We start from the raw sequence: 20,252 nt of genomic DNA on the forward strand, positions 1-20,252 counted from the left end.
TACGCTACAGTGCCCCTACGCTGCTTCATTCTTTGTGTTGTGGGTGCATGTTGCATTCGTTGATTGTGCTTGTGCGTTGTGCCGTCGTTCTTCATAGTGATGGCAACCGCCACCCCAGCGAAACGACCACAGCAGCCAGCAAATGGTTTAGAAAGAAAAGTAAAGATATTGAAGGAGCTGAACAAAGGCATTTCTCGGCAAGAGGTAATGAAAAAGTATGGCATCAAGAGAAGCACGTTAAGAGACTACGCGAAAAACAAAGAAAAAATTTTCAAAGCGTTTAACAGCGGCAAATTCACTGGGAAGAGAAAAAGGGTAAGGACGGCTGCGCACCCAAAACTGGAAGAAGCACTGCTACGGTGGATTACAGACATGCGTGATGGACAGCTTCCTTTGAGCGGCCCGCTGATCTGTCAGCAAGCTGACAGGTACGCACAAGAAATGAACATTGAATCTTTCAGTGCGTCTGAAGTATGGTTCCCCCGCTTCAAAGAAAGGCACAGATTGGTCTTTCGAAGCGTGTGTGGGGAGAAGGCAGCAGTGGATGAATGCCGCATTGCTGATTGGAAGACAACCAAGCTTCTCCAGTACCTCGCTCGTTACGAACCTGCCGACGTCTTCAATGTCGACGAAACGGCACTGTTTTTCAAAGCATTTCCAGACAAAAAATATCCTTTAAGGGTGACCCGTGCTTTTGAGGGAAGAGGAGCAAGGAAAGGGTCACTGTGCTTCTCGCTTCAAATATGTCGGGCACGGAGCGCCTGCCACTACTTGTCATCGGAAAGGCAAAAAACCCAAGGTGCTTTAAGAACATTCACCGTTTGCCTGTGGAGTATCGAGCCAATAGAAAAGCCTGGATGATCTCAGATATTTTCCAATCTTGGCTGTGGCAGCTCGACCGCCGCTTCTCCGCTAACAAGTGCAAGGTTTTACTTGTAGTCGACAACTGCAGCGCACACACCCGAGTGACAGGGCTGGAGTGCATCAAGCTCGTATTCCTTCCTCCGAACACGATGGCTGCTCTGCAACCGCTGGATCAGGGCATAATTCAGCACGTAAAATGCAGATACAGGAAGCATGTGCTAGAACGGATGCTGCTGTGCAAGGAGGCAGGACGAGAATATGACCTAAACCTCCTCAGTGCAATTCACATTTTAGTGCAAGTTTAGAACGACACGCCGGTCGAACTCCACCATGGTGTCCACCCTGATGACTGTGACGTTCCTCCAGAGGTGACTGCAGATGATATCCCAGAGCCCACTTAAAATATGGACAACGAAGAGGTCGATGACAGGCGCTTTGAATTTCTCCTACCTAGTGGTGTCCAGCTTGCCGACTACGTAGCAATAGACAATGATGCTGCCGTTGCTGGCCTGCTGACTGACGACGACATATTGTCAGAAGTGCTCGACAGGGACGAAAATCATTCCGATGAAGATGATCGCGACTCGCACCGTGCAAGAGGCCGCGGAGGCCCTCGATGTACTAGAGGAATTTTGTGTGGAGTGTCGCGACAGTGAGCGTGCGCACCACCACCTGATGGGGTTGAAGAAAATCGTTCCTGCGCAAATTCCGGCGACTAGGCAAACAAAAATAAAGCAGTTTTTTATGCAATAAAGGTATGCCTGTGCCCAGTAAATTTTTCTTGTTGATGGAGGTGAAAAGCAAGGCGCCCGTGTGCTGTGCGATGTCAGTGCACGTTAAAGAACCCCAGGTGGTCGAAATTTCGGAGTCCTCCACTACAACGTCGCTCATAGCCTGAGTTGCAAAGGGACGTTAAACCCAAAAACCAAACAAACCAAACCATTTTTCTTGTTGTTTTCATGATCCATTCGATAATCCGGAATTCGGTTAACTCGGACATTTTTTCCGTTCCCTTGAGATCCGGATTAACGAGCTTTCACTGTACGTTCCCGGACAACACGATTTTCCTTCGCTATGTTTGAAATTTCGACAAACTGTGGCCATATAATATGTTTTGCAATAAACTGCACAGGTGGTAACGAGCGCTCGCGATATGAAAAACTGATCAGCGGCGCTCACCTGCCCCAGTTGCTTTTCTGCAGTACTTGGGTGCAATGAAGCGAAGCATCAAAAAAAAGCTAACAAACTTCACTTCATGAGAAGCAATGCGGTGGCTTCTTTCTGATGCCTTAGGGGTGAACATTTGATAGCTACAACTATTCACTTGCAGTAGGTGGGACGGAACACGAGCAAAAACGGCCTTCACATGTCACTGGTGTAAGGGGGGCGAGATATCCCGAAACAAGCAAGAAAGCGATCCTGGCTTGTCATTGCCTTCTATGAACTGGATTTGTTACTAAATCTCTTCCGTGTTTACGACAATATAAATGCAGACTGAACTCTGAAAGAGCTAGAAAAGGAGCTGTGTATAGTAGATGTCTATAAATGCTAATCTACACTTTTACGCAGTGAAAGTCAATTCTAAATGCCTTCGTACCTAAATCAGGAGTAAAAGTTTTCAAAATCAGGCAGTTCAGATTACACATTTTGTTGGATAATATGTTTTTCCCATATTTTTTTTTTTAAAAACGTATCAATGAGGTTTTACTGTACATGCAGGGATATATACTTCAATGGTGTCTATGCATTCTGGACCTTGGTTGCTCTCGCACCACAATAATTCCATACTGGAGGAGGTTTGTAAAACTGAAACCACATGAAGAAAGCATGCCACAAATGTTATTCCCTTGACATGAATACTTTTACATTGTCAGTACCAAACATTCAGAGTGAATCAAATATCTGTTGATTATTTACCAGACTATTGTGAAGTATCGAACATTTGCTGAGCTCTTTTCTATGCTCCTGTAAGCTCCGCCTTGATTTACCCGACCTCATGACCAATTTGGCCTTCCTCAACTCCTCCTCAGAACGCTCTTGCCTGGTGCCCCACCAATGGTCCAAGGTAACAATAAAAATGGATTCCATCCCATGTGAAAGCCTTGCACCTCAAGGTCCACTACTGTTCCCTTCCTTTGTCAGACTTCCCTGTTTGCTGCAATCAGCTACCATTTGCAGCCTTCGTTCCCCATTAGGTCCTCATCAGGTTCTTCTCCAGTTTCCGCATGCAGCCTGCAGATGCGCCCATCTACTGCTGCCCAGGTTGGAACCAGCCTTGGCTCCACTTCCTCTCTGTGGCCTACATTTCTGCTTCCTGTTCACCATCCTCTGAGTGGTAGCCCCTCTATTTCCTCCCAAAGCTGCTTTTCCAGTGCCCATTCCAGCGCAGTAAGTCTCCAGCTTGTGTTCCTTCCTCAAACATTGTTTCCACAACCAGCGTCCCTGGTACAGACTGAACGCACTTTCTTTATGTGCGCCACCTGTGATAGGACCAGGTGGACCATATCTATGCAAAAATTGATTGCCTAAGGTAATTTCTTCAACGTAAACTTTCAGCCTCTACGCAAGTATGTCAACCGTCAGGTGCACAAGCACAACACGTACTCATCTTGCACACATAAGAAACCCTGGATTCTCATGCAAAGAAGACACATATTCTGGTCTTCTGTATACTACAACTAGCTGCCCTGAGAATCCTAGCTGTTTGGAGCAAAATTCCTTCTTCGAAACCTTTTTAGAAAGAAGAAGGAAAGAACTCTTCAACTGCCGAGACCCTCATCTCAACGATAAAAGGGTAAAACTGCCGCTATCTAAAACATATCGCTCAGAACCACTCTAGAACACGCCGTCGCCAGAATGCTCACTGCCAATAATGGCAGCCTACTCAGGAACCACCACTCATTTTTTGTCACTGAAACTCTGGTTACACTGCTCTTGGCAAGCATGCTCACCTCCACCTTGGCGTACACCTCCTTGAACATCCTCGGCAGCACATGCTCATTCTCCACTGCCTGCAAACATCAACATTAAGTCAACATTCATTGCAGGAAAAGTGCTGACAGCCAAAGAGAGCTGGAGTTAGAAACACATCCACCATTGCAGCAAATTTCGAAGCCATATGCACCTTGACCCCTCAGTGCGCCACCAACCAATTTTCCTAAGTACACACAGATGGAACCTCAGACCCAATCAATGGCTGCTTTGCTTTTATGAAGCTCTTTGAAATCTGCTCAATTATGCCATGGCTTCATTATGTGACTACTCAGTACAGATGCTCACAAATGATCTTAATTTAATTGAAAGATTGTCACTTCCACCATTTTGTATGTTGCTCTTCCTAAATTATATCTGAAACAGAGCGATGTTTTCATCCTGTCCCCACTACAACATCTCATGTCACAGATACCACAATGTGTAGCAGCTTTGTGAATTCCACGCTTGTGTCATCACACGTGAGAAAAGGGCATTTCCCACTGCTTTGTGGTTTGAAACACCAGCTGTCCCCACTCTTACCCCCTCCAAACAGGAGCACTGTGTGAGCCGCGGTGGGAATGGCTGTTATCCCGGTATCAGTGTGTTTGCTCTCTGTCAGCCACTTTGATACAGATGAAAAATGATGTTAAATCAAGCAGCAGCAAAGTAGTACAGAGACTGCCCAAGCCTAGCTAAGCCAATCCAATTCAATCCGTTTGCAACCAAGAAGAAACCTTTGCTAGCAACGATGGAACTCACCTGATACCCACACCGTTACAGGCAACAATATCTGGCACAACGGAGAAACTGCGGGTCTCCACGACATGCCATGAAAACAAGGCTGCGTCCCTTCCCTAATCCCTAACCCGTCGGAGGCCCCCCTGCTCAACTCAGGATCACAAATGGCCCCTACCACAGTAGCTTCGTCCGATACAATCCTGAAACGCCTCAATCACCATTTCAGAGGGAAAGCTTTGAATTGTGGTGGGCGTTATTATTACGTACATGATGAGGACTTTTGGTGCCACCATCATCGTCGCCCACCTGAGTTCCTGATCACATTGTCGATTCGACGCCACATTCAACCGCCTCCGCCGCTGCAGAAGAGTTCACGGGAGCCAGGGAAATGAAGGCTGGCGACAGCAGCAGCAGGCTATGCCACATTTTTCGCCTCACTTTCTCTAATTCACTAACAGCAAAAACCCTCCACCTGACACACTTATCAGGATGATCATCATTTTTCACTGGAAGCGTGTCCTGGCTCGCATGTGCACCGAGTGGAAAGTGAGGTTGTCAGGCAGACAGGTGTGCCTACCCTTCCAGTTCTTTCACCGAGCATTATGGGTAAAAGCGATAATCACAGCACAGGTTCCTTTGAGGTGCCACACCGCATTTGGTGACCAGTTCAGGCAGGATTGCGACCGACTGCGCCATTCTGCCAGAGCCACGCGTTCAGACTTGCTGACTGCACGCTGCGCAAACGCTCATGCTGCTTAGTAGTTTCCCCAACGCTACGTTCGCGAACCTCACCCATACTGCCCCAGATGGTGCAGAAGGCAGCACGCTCCCCTACCATGTGCTTTTCATCTGTCTTCCGGGTGGCACACCTTCAAGCCTGCACTCCGATGCGCAGTTCGGCACGCATTCCGCTCAACCTTTCGCGCTTGAAGAACAATTTTTCTGCTGGTTCATTTTGAGGCAGCAACGAAATTTTCCAACATTGAAGGTGTAATACAATTTGGTTCCTTAAACTGAGGCTAAGAATGCATGATGTTCTATGGACACTCGGTAGTGAAAGCCAAAATACTTGGTTACATCGAGGACTTCATTACACTGAAGTTTGTTACAACGAGCTTTCTCCTTAACCTTGACATGTGAGGAAACAGGGGAGCCCACACATAGGCTTGAGTAGAAGCCAGCCGAACTGCAAACCATACCACGATTACACCCCACAGCTCCCTCTCCAGAGAGCAACAGATGATGTGGAGAACACTAGAAATTGATACATTCCCTAACCCATGATACATTGTTTCAAATTCAACCTGTCACTTCTGCGGTGCACCATTAAGTCATTTATTTTGGGATTGTTGGGCCAATCTACCTCCCAGAGAACTCGTTCCTGGTCCCCCCCCCCTTGACACGTGGAATGAAGCAAAGGCCATCGACGACATTCAATCCCAAGCTGTGGCATGCAAAAGAGCGACAGAGGGAGAAGAACAGCTGTTGTGCAATCTTGTGCAAGACAGTACTGAAAGGGGAAACAAGCTGCACGTGTGCAGATCATGCTCTTGTGTCGCACCCTAAACACATGGTGTGATGTGCTGTGCTATGCAGGAAAGTGCCCCTGCTATTCTGTGCTCCAGCTAATTTTGAAACCGCAATATAACCGATCGCAGAATCCTATGGGACCAAAGGTAGGCAAAAACTGCATTACTATATCACTATAAGCCTCCACTGCTGTATGTAAATGTGAAGCCACCAGCCAAGAAAAGTAATACAGAACACATGGTGCAGCCAGGCAATACCCTTGGTACTGACCTGAATTTCTTCCCTAGAAGGCCAAATGTCACACAGGAAGACAGGCTTGCCATCCGAACCTTGACCTGCAATCAACATTTGATGTAGGCTGATGAAGCCAGCAAAACTTGCACCACAATCGCCCTGCACGTCCTTCACTTGTATTATGGTCCCCAGAACCACCTCCATGTGACATCAGTTTGTCCCCTCCAAGCAATTAGCCATGCTTGGCCATCGCAGCACACCTCAAGAAAGTAAGCACAGTGAAAACAAACAGTCGAACCCAGATACAGTAAAAGCTCGTTAATTTGAACTCCACGGTACCGGGAAAAAGTTCGAACTATCAGATGTTCGAATTATCGAATGGCCTCAAAACAACTGACAAGAACCACTTGTATTACGATAAATGCACCTATTTAGTTGCGTAACGAACTCACTCACATAATGAACCCACCCAGCCCCGATTTGTGCCCACAAATCTGGAAAAAAAAAAGAAAAAAAGGCGTCAATCGTCAGCGCATTTCTCCGTTTCGCTCTGTCACGGTCCACAACACGTTTCTTGGCAGTGCGCAAAAGATGCTGCGCAGCGATAACGCCGTGTTTACCTTTTGACTTTAGCTCCAGCAGGGGAGAGGGGGGGGGGGGGGAGAAAACGTGGCAAAGTGCCAGCGCTTGTCCGGTTGTGCAAGCCTCCTTTTGAGTATGTTCACTTTATCATGCTATGAGCAGGCGCCATCTACTGCGATAGCAGCAAGTGGCTTTTGAAGCGAACTATGCTAAAAGCTGGCGTCATCGCGGCTGACTCCCGTGCTTTCGTTGTTGACGACTGATGGGTGGAAGGATGGATGGCTGTCGCAAAAGAAAAAAAAAAGAAACAAGTTTATCCCATAGTGCCCGTCCGAGATTACAGCCTTTCATGGGCGTTGGCTGGGACCGAGCCAACAGTACTTATCCTTATTTCCAAATTAACAGGGCTGGAATTAAGAGTATTTAGTTGCAAGCTACGGAGGTTGCGCAGAAGAGAGAGCAGGCAGCCGCCGTCGCGGCCATGCATTGACCTTGCCGCGGTCGCCATTCCTTCTCTCCAATGCCACTCACTGCCGCGTCGGTCATGAGCGTCATGAGTGTCTCGTGTCATCGTGCTGAACGCGCGTAAGCTACGGCGGCTGCGGAAGCTAAAAAGCGGCAGATCATTTATTTTCTTTTTGCAAGAGTCGTTTATTGCTGTCGTGCTGAACGTATGCTATGGCGGCTGCGGAGCTTAAGAAGCGGCAAATTTTTTTCTTTTGCGAGAGTTGTTCTTGCCGGGCTGAACGTGTGGCGCAGCGTAAGCTATGGCGGCTGCGGACGTTAAAAAGCAACAGCTTTCTTTTTTTTTTGCGAGAGTCGTTCATTCTTGCATCTATGAATCAAAGAAAGCACGCGGTCGGCTGCTATCATGCCACCGGCTATTAGCATTGTTCGCTCCAAAGCATCTTGGCGCGCTGCCAATAAATGAGCGGTGGATGCGACGGTCGAAACAGAAGAATGCGCCACCGAACGCTTTTTTTTTAAATAATTCTCGGGGGCGAAAGGCGAAAATGGGGAGTGGGTTCATTATGCGAGTGGGTTGACTACGTGACAAATACCGTATTATTTTTCACGATCTCAAGTGGCGTCTCAAGCTGATTTTGTATACAGTCGAGCCCACTTATAACGGCCCCACTTAAGACGAATTTTCGCTTATAACGAACGAGACCGGAGCGACCGCCAAAATATACATTACTTTAATGGCACAAGATCACACGTATAACGAACGTCCATGAGCGCTGCCGATCGGTTACAGCGAACGGACGGCGTAAACCCGGCGCCCCAATACGAGATAACGATGGGCTCCCATCCCTTTTGGTCTGTTTTCGCAATCCTCCTCGCAAGCGAGCTACCCTTTGCTCGCCGACGCGCGCTGCCTACGAGTGTCGGCGCGTGGTGTGGCCTCCAAGGCCACGCTGCCGCCCCTCCTCGCAACTCCGCTCCCCTCTCCTCTCGCCATTCCCTCGTCTTCGCCTGTCTCCACAGCGCCGGCCGCCGGCATAGTCTTCGAAGTTTCGTCGTTTCGTTTCCTGGCTATTCCATTGAGCGGCCGTGCCAGGGGCGCGGGGCGCCAGGAGGCAGGCCTCTCCATACGCTAGCGGTTGTACTGTTTGCACGGGCGGACTGAATGCGCAGCGGCGCGCGCCGCGCGCATTCAGTACGACGGTGACGGTTCGTGGCCTCCGAGATTTGCGGAGGTAATCTCGGAGGCCATGGGCGGTTGAAAGCAACTACGGTAGGAGCCAGCAGGTGGCAGCACTGACGCTTAGGGATGCCTCTCATTGGTCTCCCCGCTGCATACCATGCCCCGCTGTGTGTCCGTTCCGTTCCATTCCTTAGGCACTTCCTCGCTTGTCTCGCGTGATTGTCGCACGTGCGCACGTGCTCCGTCAGTTGCGGCGCTTTGTTGTCATTTTCGTGTGTGTGGTGTGAGCGCTTCGTCTGTCGGGCCTGAGTCGTATAATTCGGGATGGCGGACGGGAATTGCCTGCCTCCAGCGGTCACGAAACGAAAAGCACTGGACATGGCAACGAAGCGAGCAATTGTGACGGAACTGTCTCAAGGTGCTAAAAATTGCGAGCTGGTGAAGAAGTACAATGTGTCGAAATCAACCATCTCGACAATTCTGAAGAATAAGGAAAAGATCGCTAGCTCAGACGCCAACACAGCGGACAGAAAGCGCCTGCGGAAGGCCACCTATGCGGACGTAGAGGATGCGCTGCTGAAGTGGTTCGTCGATGCACGGGCTCGCAACATTCCGATAAGTGGACCAATGATGCTGGGCAAAGCCAAAGACTTCGAATTCCTACTAAATTTTCCCGACTTCTGCCCAGGCAATAGCTGGCTACATCGGTTCAAAGTGTGGCATGGGATTGTTTTCAAATCGATTGTCAGTGAGGCGCGTTCGGCAACGTTCTGGTCACTTACCGAGACCAGGACGTTGCCAATTGGCTTGCAACAAACCGAGCCATTATTGCAAGCTCGCGGAGCAGGATGTGTATAACGCAGATGAAACTGCATTATTTTATCAGATGCTTCCAGACAAGATGCACTCCACGAAAGGGGAGTCATGCGCTGGCGGTAAACACAGTAAAGTGCGCGTTACAGTTCTTCTGTGCACTAATATGAATGGCAGCGACCGGCGCATGCCGTTTGTAATCGGAAAATCCAAGAAGCCACGTTGCTTTCGGAACCATGTACCCGTGCGCTACAGGCACAATACTAAGTCCTGGATGACACGGGATTTATTCGCAGAGTGGCTGGGCGAGTTTGACCGCGACATGCAGAGGCAAAGCAGGCGCATGCTGCTGTTGCTCGACAATTGCTCAGCGCACCACGTGCAAACGTCTCTGATAGCAGTGACTGTACTTTTCCTGCCGCCCAATACCACTTCTAAAGTGCAGCCTCTTGATTTGGGCATAATACGCTCCTTTAAGGCATCGTATAGGCGCCGCATTGTGCAGCGCTTGCTCATCACCGTTGACCGTCCGGCCGCTAACTTGCCGCTCCGAGTTTCATTATATTCAGCCTTTGAGATGGTGAAGGCGGCCTGGGCGGAGGTGACGACCGCTTGCGTGCGAAACTGTTTCCGCAAGGCCGGCTTCGTCAACGCAGTACCGGACGTCGGGCCTGATGCCTCCGATGATGATGATTCCGGCGGCGATTTGTGGCAGCGCGTCGTCGACTCCGACATGGGAGGCCCTGGCATTGGTTGGCAGGATTTTATTTCTGCGGATGAAGATGCGGATATTGCGGAACCGTGCACGGACGAAGGCATCGTTTCTGAAGTGCGGGCCGAGAGTGACGCGGAAGAATCAGATGAAGATGAAACGTCTGAGCCAGCACCCGTAAGCACATCTGTAGCAATGGGCTATATAGAGGGCCTGAGACAACTTGTCTATGCCAAGGGACTCGGCGAAGAGCACGCTAGTGCTTTAAATAAACTGGAGACCGCACTGCAGAAACAGACGAGCATCACAGACTTTTTTTGCTAAGAAATAAATTTCGTGTTTTGACCGCCAACTTTTTTTTTTTTTTCTCTTTTTTAGTTTGTGGTCCAGTTACTACGAACTTCGGGATATAACGAACGGACGCCGCGTGACGCTCAGGTTCGTTATAAGCGGGCTCAACTGTATCGAATTATCGATATATTGAACTATTTCGCGATCCCCTTCGAATTCGATATATCCGGGTTCGACTGTATACTGCGCATACAAGGACGTGAAGGTACACATAACAAACGCAGACTCGCGATTGAATTCATATGAAAGGAAACACATCTTACATGCCTTCAAGAGTCATAATTAGGACCATGCGCAGTTCAGAAATCTGTCTTCATTTTTACAAAGATTGATTGAATGGTTACTTGTACAATCATCCCCACGCTTCATATGAATTTAGTCGCGAGTATGAAATTGTTGCATGCACCTCCGCGTCCTTGTTTTGTGTGCACAGTACACTTTAACGCACTCTTTTAAACAGTGAATCACTGCATGTGCCTTTTGGCTGACCGCTGCCTCCCTGCCCATGTGATCTTGAATGGCTTGTCTCTCATCTATAGCCCTGCCTTATCAAGCACCATCTTAGCCTCTCTCTATTTTGCTCAGCACTGAGACCTTCAAAGGGGAGGATATAATGCCACAACCCGTGTGGTCAGCTACACAGAGAAGGCTATATTCCAGCAAGACTTGGCTGGGAAACACTCTGGTTCATGGCAACATGCTGTGCTGCAAGTAAAGGCTAGGGGTGTGTGAACATTGAAATTTTCAAATACAAATCAAATATTGAATATCTGGCCAGCAAAACAAAACCTGAGAATAAAGAATAGCAAACTTCACATGGTAAAATTAAACTAGAATTGCACACAAGTGCATGCTCTACTGAAATATCCAGTGTAGACATTTACAGAGGATTTCCATACCGGTGTATACCAGTTTTTGTGTACAGGAAGAACATGCATGAAAATGGGTGCAGCTGTACAGAACACTCTCGTTAATTTGGCCTTTGAGTGTCGCGCGCGCGATCTGTCTGCGACAGGACGCTACGTGCGCGCGACTATGTATATACATCAATGGTATTACATATATATGTGTAATATTTTGTAAACATTTGCAGGGGCCGCTCGCGCGCAGGCATTTGTGGACAGTGCTCGGACACTTGCGCGCGAGCGATGCGAACTCGTTGACCGTCTTTTCTTTGTAAATAATGTACAAAGCTCCCCTTTCCTTTCTTCCTATCGCTCCCCTCTCTACTTCCCCTCCCTATCCTCTTTTCCTTCCCGCCAGCCGCAGCTCAAGTGCTTCAGTTTTTTAGATAGCAGTTGCCGCGGCCGGCAATACTCTTTTCCTTCTTTTTGATTATTTAAAAAAAAAAATCAACCACTACCACCACCACCACCTTTGAGGAAAACATCTGAGGCTCAAATTATAGAATGGCCCTAAAACTGTTTACATCAGAGTAAGTTAATCTGACTGCATTTGAACGGTTTCATCAAGTGCTTGCCTTTGCGCACAGGAAGGCCCCTCTTGTTTCACTGCACACTCCACGCTATATAACTGTGGTGAAGTGAAAAACATTGGGTGTATTTAGAAATTTTCCAATATTCTTTCAAACATCTGCACACACCTCATTTATTTATTTATTTGTTTGAAATACTGCAGGCCATTGCTTGGCCCAAGCAGGAGTGAATTCACATTGTTACATAATGAAAAGAATAAAATTACACAATATTACCAGCACAAAAATACAAAATATACCGTATACATGCGTGTAATGGCCGCACCCCGAACTTTAGAAAGAAAATTGGGAAAAAAAAACTTTAAAAAAATTTCCAGAGTAAAAGCTGCACCATGAGTTTCAGGAAGTTGGGCAGTGCCGTCTACTGTGCGGTGCAAGAAATACGGAACGTTTTGTGGTTACCGCTGCCAGGTGGGGCCCAAAAATCAAGTGAAAGCCAAAATGAAGTGTAAGGTTAGAAGTAGAATTGCCAATAAGAATTAAGAACAAAATATTTGAGGAAAAAAAAAAGTCGAGCATGGGGGCAGCGGCCACCACCTCCGTTACAAAGGGGGCGCTCCTAGCCGCAGCGATGCCCGCCCGTTACAAAGGGTGAGGCCAACAAATCCAATCCAATCCAATCCAAGTCTGTTTGCTCCTCCGTTTTACAGCCATTTCCTCAATTGCCCGAAGCATATCACGTGCAATCTCGCAATCGGAACGCATTGCTGCCCTGATTTGTTCTGCGCTCGTGAGCTGAAGATTTTCTTTTTCCTCGATGGGAAAATACGTTAGTTATACCGCTCACTTTAAGCTGAAAGTGATTCACTACTCGAAAGAAGAAGGAAAGAGAGCAGCTGGACGATAGTTCGGCGTTGACGAAAAATGTGTACCACGATGGTGCTCCCAAGAAGATGCCCTCAGGAAAACAAATGTTCAAAGGCGTGCTTTCCGAGCCTGATGTCCCGATGAGTTCGGAGGAGGAGGAGGACGACGACGAGGAGTGATGTTTTGGACACGGGACGAGCCTGAAATCCCGACGAGTTTAGTGGAGGAGGACGAGGAGTTTTTTTACAATAATAAAGGCAGGTACCACTGCAAATAATTTTTTTCGCTGTCTTTTTTCTCATGTAATCGCCGCACCCCCTGATTTTCACCCCAATCTCGGAAAAAAAAGTGCGGCCATTACACGCGTGTATACGGTACGTAAAACAATAATATTAGCAGGTAAATAGACGTTGTAATGCATCAGAAAATTTATGTGAGGATAAAACAGATGCCGGTAACAAATTCCAACCTTCCACTGTTCTAGGCAAAAAACTGAATTTAAAACTGTTAGTTTAGGCAAAAATGGGAGTAAGTGAATGCTCCTTAACACTGTGAGTCCTTGTCACTAGTGGACACTTAATGCACTTTGGAAGCTTGAGTTTATTTTTTCCTGTTAAACTATTAAAAAGGAATGTCAATCGGGCAAGCTTTCTGCGGGTTTCCAGTGTATGAATGTTATTGAAATTCATTAACTGTGTAGGGAGTCCTCCCTTCTATATTTTCCGAATATAAACCTAACAGCTTTCCAGTTGACTTTTTCAAGAAGCATTATGCCTTTTTCGTGTACGGGTCCCAAACTACTGAAGCGTATTCAAGTGAAGACCGTACGCAAGTTTCATAAGCTAATCATTTTATATGTGCCAGGGCAGTTTTTAGCTTTCTTCATAAAAACCATAGCTTTCGTAATGCAGCTGTAGAAACATTAGTAATATGTGCTGTCCATTTTAACTTTTTGTCAAGTGTTACACCTAAATATTTATATTCTTCAACTTCCAAAATCGTACCTCAGTGAAGAAAGTAAGGAAGCAAAATAGGAGATTTTTTTTTTTTCTTGTTATTCGTAAGAGAACAGTTTTTTCAGTATTAAAGGGGGACGCGACCTTTGAAAACCGAAAAATCTCAAAACAGTCGATTTTTTGGAAGATTATATATTCTGGTAGTATGTCTTATAAACTACCATTTCTGTAATTATCAATGCCCAACTCGCCGTAGAAATACTCAAAATTATTTAACAAGCGGCGGCAGCCGTGGAGCAGCGAGCAAGCGCCGGAAATTCCCAAACTTCGCGCGCGCGCCATTCCTCTCCCGCCGAACTGAGCACCGCCATCTTGGTCTTGTTTTGTTTGTGAATTCTTGCGCTTTCTTCTGTCACCCTCGGCGGCGGCGACGGCGACGCGGTCGAGGTGTGGCTTGCTTCCGATATGGAGCCTCTTGGCGGCTTTCAAGTTTCCCGCGCTCGAATTCAAGGCTGCGACTGGGCAAAGCGCGCGCTCCGCGAGAATGCGGGGGATCGGGCGACTACTATTGGTTGCTGCGGCCGCTGACGCGTCGGTTTCCGCCGGCTACCTCCCCGCGTCGTCTGCTCCGACTCTTTGCTTGCTGTCGTTGTTGGCGGTCTTTGTACTTCGTGTGTTCTGTTCGCCTTTCGCGATTTTTGCAATTGCCAGATTTACGATCTCTCGTCGTGCCCTCTGAACGGTTTCGTGCAACGTGTTAAACGTTGCGTGGTCGCTCACGATGCCTCAAGATGCGACACGCATTCAGTGGAGACTTGGCTAGATTTTTTTTTTTTTTCGTTTTGGCGCTTATGCCGCGGAAGATAACCCGGGAAGTCGCTTGCCGCGTTTGGGACACTCCTCATTCCTCTGGCGAGATGCCGCGAGAGATAAACCGCGAAGCCGATTGCTGCGTCTGCGCCGCCCATCATGCCTTGAGCGAAATGCCACGGGGGAATCGGGAATGCCGGTTGTCGCGGCTTACAGAGCACAGGATAGACGGATCTCAGCATGTGGAAAGTGGACCACGGCACCAAGGCGTTCGCTGTAGCCGATCGGCTAGTCGCACTGATGTTCGTTGTATCCGAGACGGAGCACCATAGCCCCAATGTATACAGTCGAACAAGGTTATATCGAACCCGGATATATCGAATTTTGGTTATATCGAACTCACGAAATATCCCCTTGAAAATTCCATGTAAAAGTATAGGAAAGCCGCGTCATATATCGAACTCAATTTCACCAGTCGTTCGATATATCGAACTCCGCACCACGCACTGGAAAGTGTGCCTTCGCTAAAGACGATCGCATCACCCTTGGCCGTTTGCCGCGTGACGTTTTCAAGCCATGCGCGGAAGGAATGAGAGGGGACAGTTCGGCGACGGCTGGTCTGGGCAGCGCCGCGCCCATTCCCCAAAGGCGCGCGCATCTGCAGTTGTTTCCCGCGCGCCAACACATGACGTTTGCAAGCCATGTGCGGCGTGCGGCGGACGTGACCCTCTGCGTGCGGCGGCGCGGCGGCGGACGTGATGAAGTGGATGAAGTGGCAGCTCTCTCTCTCTCTTTTTTTTTTATTTTTTTTGCGAGAGTCATCCTTTTTTATCGTTGTGCTGTACGCGCGGCGTAGCGTAAGATATGGCGGCTGCGGGTGTTAAGAAGCGACAGGTGTTTTTCTTTTTTTTTTGCGGGGATGTTTATTTTTTTTTATCGTTTATCCTTGCATGTATGAATTGGCGAAAGCACGCGATCAGCTGCTGCGATCATGACGCCCGCCCCAAGCGCGGCGTGATAAATCGAACCAGGCTTGTGCAATCGAGCCAGCACGGGCACTCTGCCAAGTTCGCTCCCCGCCACCGCAGGAGCTGTCAAGATAAACGCGCCCTGACGTTATCGCTGCGCAGCATCTTGGCACGCTGCCAATGAGCTGTGGATGAGACGACCGAAACGGCCATCGACATGCAAGCGAAAATGCTCACGATTTCTGCCGCCGCAGCGACACAAAAACCTTGTATTGAGCTGCCGCGGTGGCTCGAGCGGCGAGAGGGACGCAGTTCCAACAAGTTTGAAAATTTTCGCTCTGTCGCTGCCGCTCGTCGCTGAGATCGCTCAGTCGCTTGCATGTGAGTGAGCTGGCCTTAACGCTTTTTTTTTCAAATTCTCGGGTGCAAAAGTGGAGGGTGCGTTCATTATGCGAGTGGGTTGATTACGCGACAAATACGGTATTGTTTTTTCGCATCGTAAGTGCCGTCACAAGCCGATTTTTGTATATCGAATTATCGATATATCGAACTATTTCGCGATCCCCTTCGAGTTCGATATATCCGGGTTTGACTGTATTTTGATGGCCGCACCGGGCTTGTTTGTGATAAGCAAGTGTTCGTCTTAAGTGGGGTCGTTATAAGTGGGCTCGACTACCTGAATAAATTTTTGAGGGCGAGGGAAGCCCATGTATTCAAAATATTATGTCTGGAATTTTTTATAATTTATTTGATTAATCACCATAGATCTAATTGATAACAAAAAAATTCAGTGCTATGCTATTTCTCAGCAAGAAAATTTAGAAAAAGGACTTTGTTTTGCCCTGAGGAACCTATCTAGGAATGAGCATGCACAATTTTATGAAACTTGGTGGTTTTTTTTATCATGATAATTTCATCATGATAACTTGAGAAACAAAAAAGTTATTGTTCTCTCAACCTTTGAGAGCCATTTTCTCAGAATCAATTTTTTGCAGGGTGTGGCTGATGAACCGCTTATTGGATTTTCATGAGGTTTTTTTTTTTTGTTACATACCTAAGTATATTTCTGAGGGCAAGACAATTCGTTTTCTTCAAAATATTTCATGTGTAATTAGGGGCAGTCAATTAAAATATCGTTAAGTCAGGTGTAAATTTTAACACTAAATTTGGGGCTGTACTAAAATTTTTCAGAGAGGAAATTTGGAAAAAGGGAATTGTCTTGCCCTGGGGAAACTATCCAGGAATGACCATAACAAATTTCACACTGCTAGCACATTTTGCAAATTCTCCAGGCCTGCCCCTAGGAACCTATGTAAACTATTTTGATATACTCCTCTAACGTGAGAACCGATGAGCCCAGCTCCATGAAACTTGGTAGTTCTTCAAATGTGTGTACTATGAGCATACCCTGAAAATTTCATTCAAATATCTCAAGAAATAAAAAAGTTGGTGTTCAAGGGTAGCCTCCCCCCTTAAGTTCTACAGCCCATTTAAGACACCACTCATCAATAGCGAAAACTGCTTTTTGTACAGAGCTGTGGTCATTTCCAGATGAAATTTGTTTAAACACAACGCAATCGTCCGCGAATAACTTAACAGATACATCGGTAGGTACAACACTAATTATATCATTTACATATATTAAGAACAACAATAGTCCCAGCACACTTCCCTGCGGTACTCCTGATTGAACACTGAGGACGCTAGAAGCCTTATTAATTTCTACATATTGACGTCTGTCTCTAAGATAGGATTGAATCCATCGGATGATAGAAAAAGGCACACCCATACATTCCATCTTACACAGAAGTTTTCCATGTGGCACCTTATCAAATGCCTTGCTGAAGTCAAAGAAAACCACATCCGTTTGCCCGGACATATCAAGCACACGCACAGATAGAACAGTCTGAGTAACTGTGGATAACCCATGCCTAAACCCGTACTGATTATCAGACAAGAGATTATGATCACTCAGGAACTTTCGCAGGCAGCCGGCAACAATATGCTTCAGCATTTTACAGCCACTGCTTGTTATAAAAACAGGTCAATAATTTGAAACTGACAATCAATCACCTTTTTTATATACTGGAACCACACGTGCTATTTTCCAATGTGCAGGAATTTCTCCGCTTGCTAACGACAGTTTAAAGATATCTGTGAGAAAACTTAACATTTGCTCAGCATATCACCTCAAAATTACATTCGGAAGACCACCGGGTGTTTCTTTCTAATGTCCAGTTTTAACAGCATGTCCAGGACACCCTCACGAGTTATTTCAATGCCATTCTCTGGTGCAGTCGTTGCTTTTGTTTCATATTCATCTCATTCTGAAAACACACCATAAAAAAACTGGTTAAAATTCTCAGAGCAGCATCCGTATTAATCGTGTCAATAACTTTTAATCTGTTAAGTTCATCTAGGTCAAAACATGGAAGGAGGCCTACCAATGGGGTCTCTTTCCAGGTCAATGTCGACAGTGCCTGCGATGGCGTAGGCCACCACCAGCAGAGGGGAGGCCAGGTAGTTGGCCCGCGTGTTGGGGTGCACGCGACCCTCGAAGTTGCGGTTCCCCGACAGGATGCCCACCGCCACCAGGTCCCCCTGCGGAGCAATCATGTTACACACTCCAGGCACTGCTGCAATCAAGGCACACTAACCTCAGGAAGGGCTGCAAACAAGTGTGGATGCCAGCATACCTTTGCTGTGGAAATATCCGTAGTTCATTTCAGACCAACAGAGGCCTCTGTCTTTATTTCATTTCTCTCTCTAGCTCTCTCTACAGCAAAAATTAAGCAGGAGCAAACACTCATGACCTGACAAAGGCTTCTGCCTCAGACAGAAAAATATTTGGCATGCTGAACAAAACAGACTGCAAAAAAAAAAAAAAAAAAAGAAAGAAACAGGAACAATTCTCAGCTTTACACAGCGTGCTGCACATGCGGAATGTTTCCCCCAGCTAACCCTCGCAGCACAAATTTCGCACAGAAATGGCATTTGGTCGGCTCTTTAGAAGTCAGGTGTTTGTATTGCATGTGGCGGCTGAGACCATCTTGTGCTGCCTCTCCTTCTGCTGTGATAGAGTTGCTGGAAATTGCACAAGATGGCACAACTGTTGCTAGGGTAGCAGCTTGTCTTGCTTCACCGCCACCGTATAAGACTTCTGATTGAATCAGGCAAGTACCCCCAAGCAAATTTCCCACATGAGAAAAAATACTGACCAAATGCCATTTCTGTGCGTATTTCGAGCTGCGAGGATTCAGCGGCTTAGACGAGAGGAGCATCCTACGGCGCAGACCTATTTAAAACCTGATGTAACAGTAACAACATTCAGCGTACTATGTATGCTGTAGCACGACATTACAAAAGATATGCAATACACAAGGAATTCAAACATACTTAACTGTTTTTAATATACGATTAGACTCACGTGTAAATATGAAGTAATTTTCTATTCCACACTATTCAAGCCTCCTCCTCCCAGGTTTCAGCCACACAGGTGACTTTTTGGCAAAAGGGAACTACACTGCAGGCTTTCCTTTTGACAGACATAGTTAAGTTGCCTTTCACTGCCTGGTATGCATGGCCTCTTTTATTGCAGAGCGCAAGACTAGACTTTAAAAAACAGTAACACTGGTGTACTGACGCGCAAATGCCCCTGAAGTTGAAGAATGCATGACAATTTGCCATAAACAGCAATGCCTGCAATATATAACAGTAATTAGGGGGCATGCAAATAGTCGAATAACCAAACATGAATTGAACAAAAAGTTCTTAAGTTACTCAATTTGCAAAATGAATATGCAGTACAGTCAAACCCAGATATATCGAACTCGAAGGGGATCACGAAATAGTTCGATATATCGATAATTGAGGTGCCGCTTGCGATCGTGAAAACTGATATCGTATTTGTTGCGTAATTAACCCACTAGTATAATGAACCCCCCCCCCCCCCCCCCCCCCTTTGCCCCTAAGAATCTGTAAAAAAAAAAAAAAGCGTTCGATGGTGCGTCCCTTCGTTTCGACGTCACATGCAAAGCTCAGTTTTTGGCAGCGCGCCGAGATGCTACGCAACGATAACGTCATGGTGTGTTTATCTTTTGACTACACTTTGATAGATCCTACAGTGGCAGGAGGCGAATTTGGCACAGTGGCCGTGATCGCTTGATTACACAAGCCTGATTCGATTTATCACGCCGCGCTTGGGGCGGGCGTAGTCCACTGCCACAAAATCATTGGAAAGCATGATAGCTGCAAATGCCGTTTAAAGCAAACAATGCGAAAAGTCAGTGTCATGATTGCAGCTGACCACATGCTTTCATTGATTCACAGATGTAAGAATGGATGACTCTCACAAAAAAAAAATGCGCTACACATTCAGCACGATGGCAAGAATGAACGACTCTCGCAGAAAAAAAAAGAAAAAAGAACTGCCGCTTCTTAGCGTTCGCAGCTGCCATAGCTTACGCACATTCAGCAGGACGACACGAGACGCGCATCGCATGTCAGCCGCTGGGCGCAAAGCGTTCACAACACACACTAGAGAAAGCATCTGCCACGGGCTGAGCTGGCTTGTCCGCGCATGCATACTGCGTGCTGCTGCAAACGAAGACCGGCAAAGAGAGGGAGGGGAGAGATAAAGCTCAGCAGAAGAGTGGGCACACCTTTGTGCTTCACTCTACTGCGTTTTTCCTTTCTCCCAAACACCACGGCTGCATTGGTTTCCTCTCGTTCCTTCACTCACATGGCTTGCAAACATCACGTGTTGGCGCAC

The 20,252-nt window shown here is 47.1% G+C and overlaps 1 protein-coding gene across 2 annotated transcripts in view; it reads right to left on the reverse strand.

Annotated features, from left to right (window-relative positions):
- LOC146187581 (cytoplasmic aconitate hydratase-like) overlaps window positions 1-20,252 on the reverse strand; it is a 192,992-nt gene that overhangs the window by 93,715 nt on the left and 79,025 nt on the right. For both annotated transcript variants that reach the window (XM_084607747.1, XM_084607748.1), the window contains 3 exons: window positions 17,926-18,082; window positions 6,376-6,440; window positions 3,816-3,875 (listed from right to left, as the gene is read on the reverse strand). In XM_084607747.1, the coding sequence (XP_084463873.1) occupies window positions 3,816-3,875; window positions 6,376-6,440; window positions 17,926-18,082 (282 nt within the window). The remainder of the gene's footprint in view (window positions 1-3,815; window positions 3,876-6,375; window positions 6,441-17,925; window positions 18,083-20,252) is intronic.

This window comes from Amblyomma maculatum, chromosome 6 (genome assembly GCF_055883805.1).
Source record: "Amblyomma maculatum isolate TAMU_Amacu chromosome 6, ASM5588380v1, whole genome shotgun sequence".
In the NCBI taxonomy this organism is placed as follows: domain Eukaryota; kingdom Metazoa; phylum Arthropoda; class Arachnida; order Ixodida; family Ixodidae; genus Amblyomma; species Amblyomma maculatum.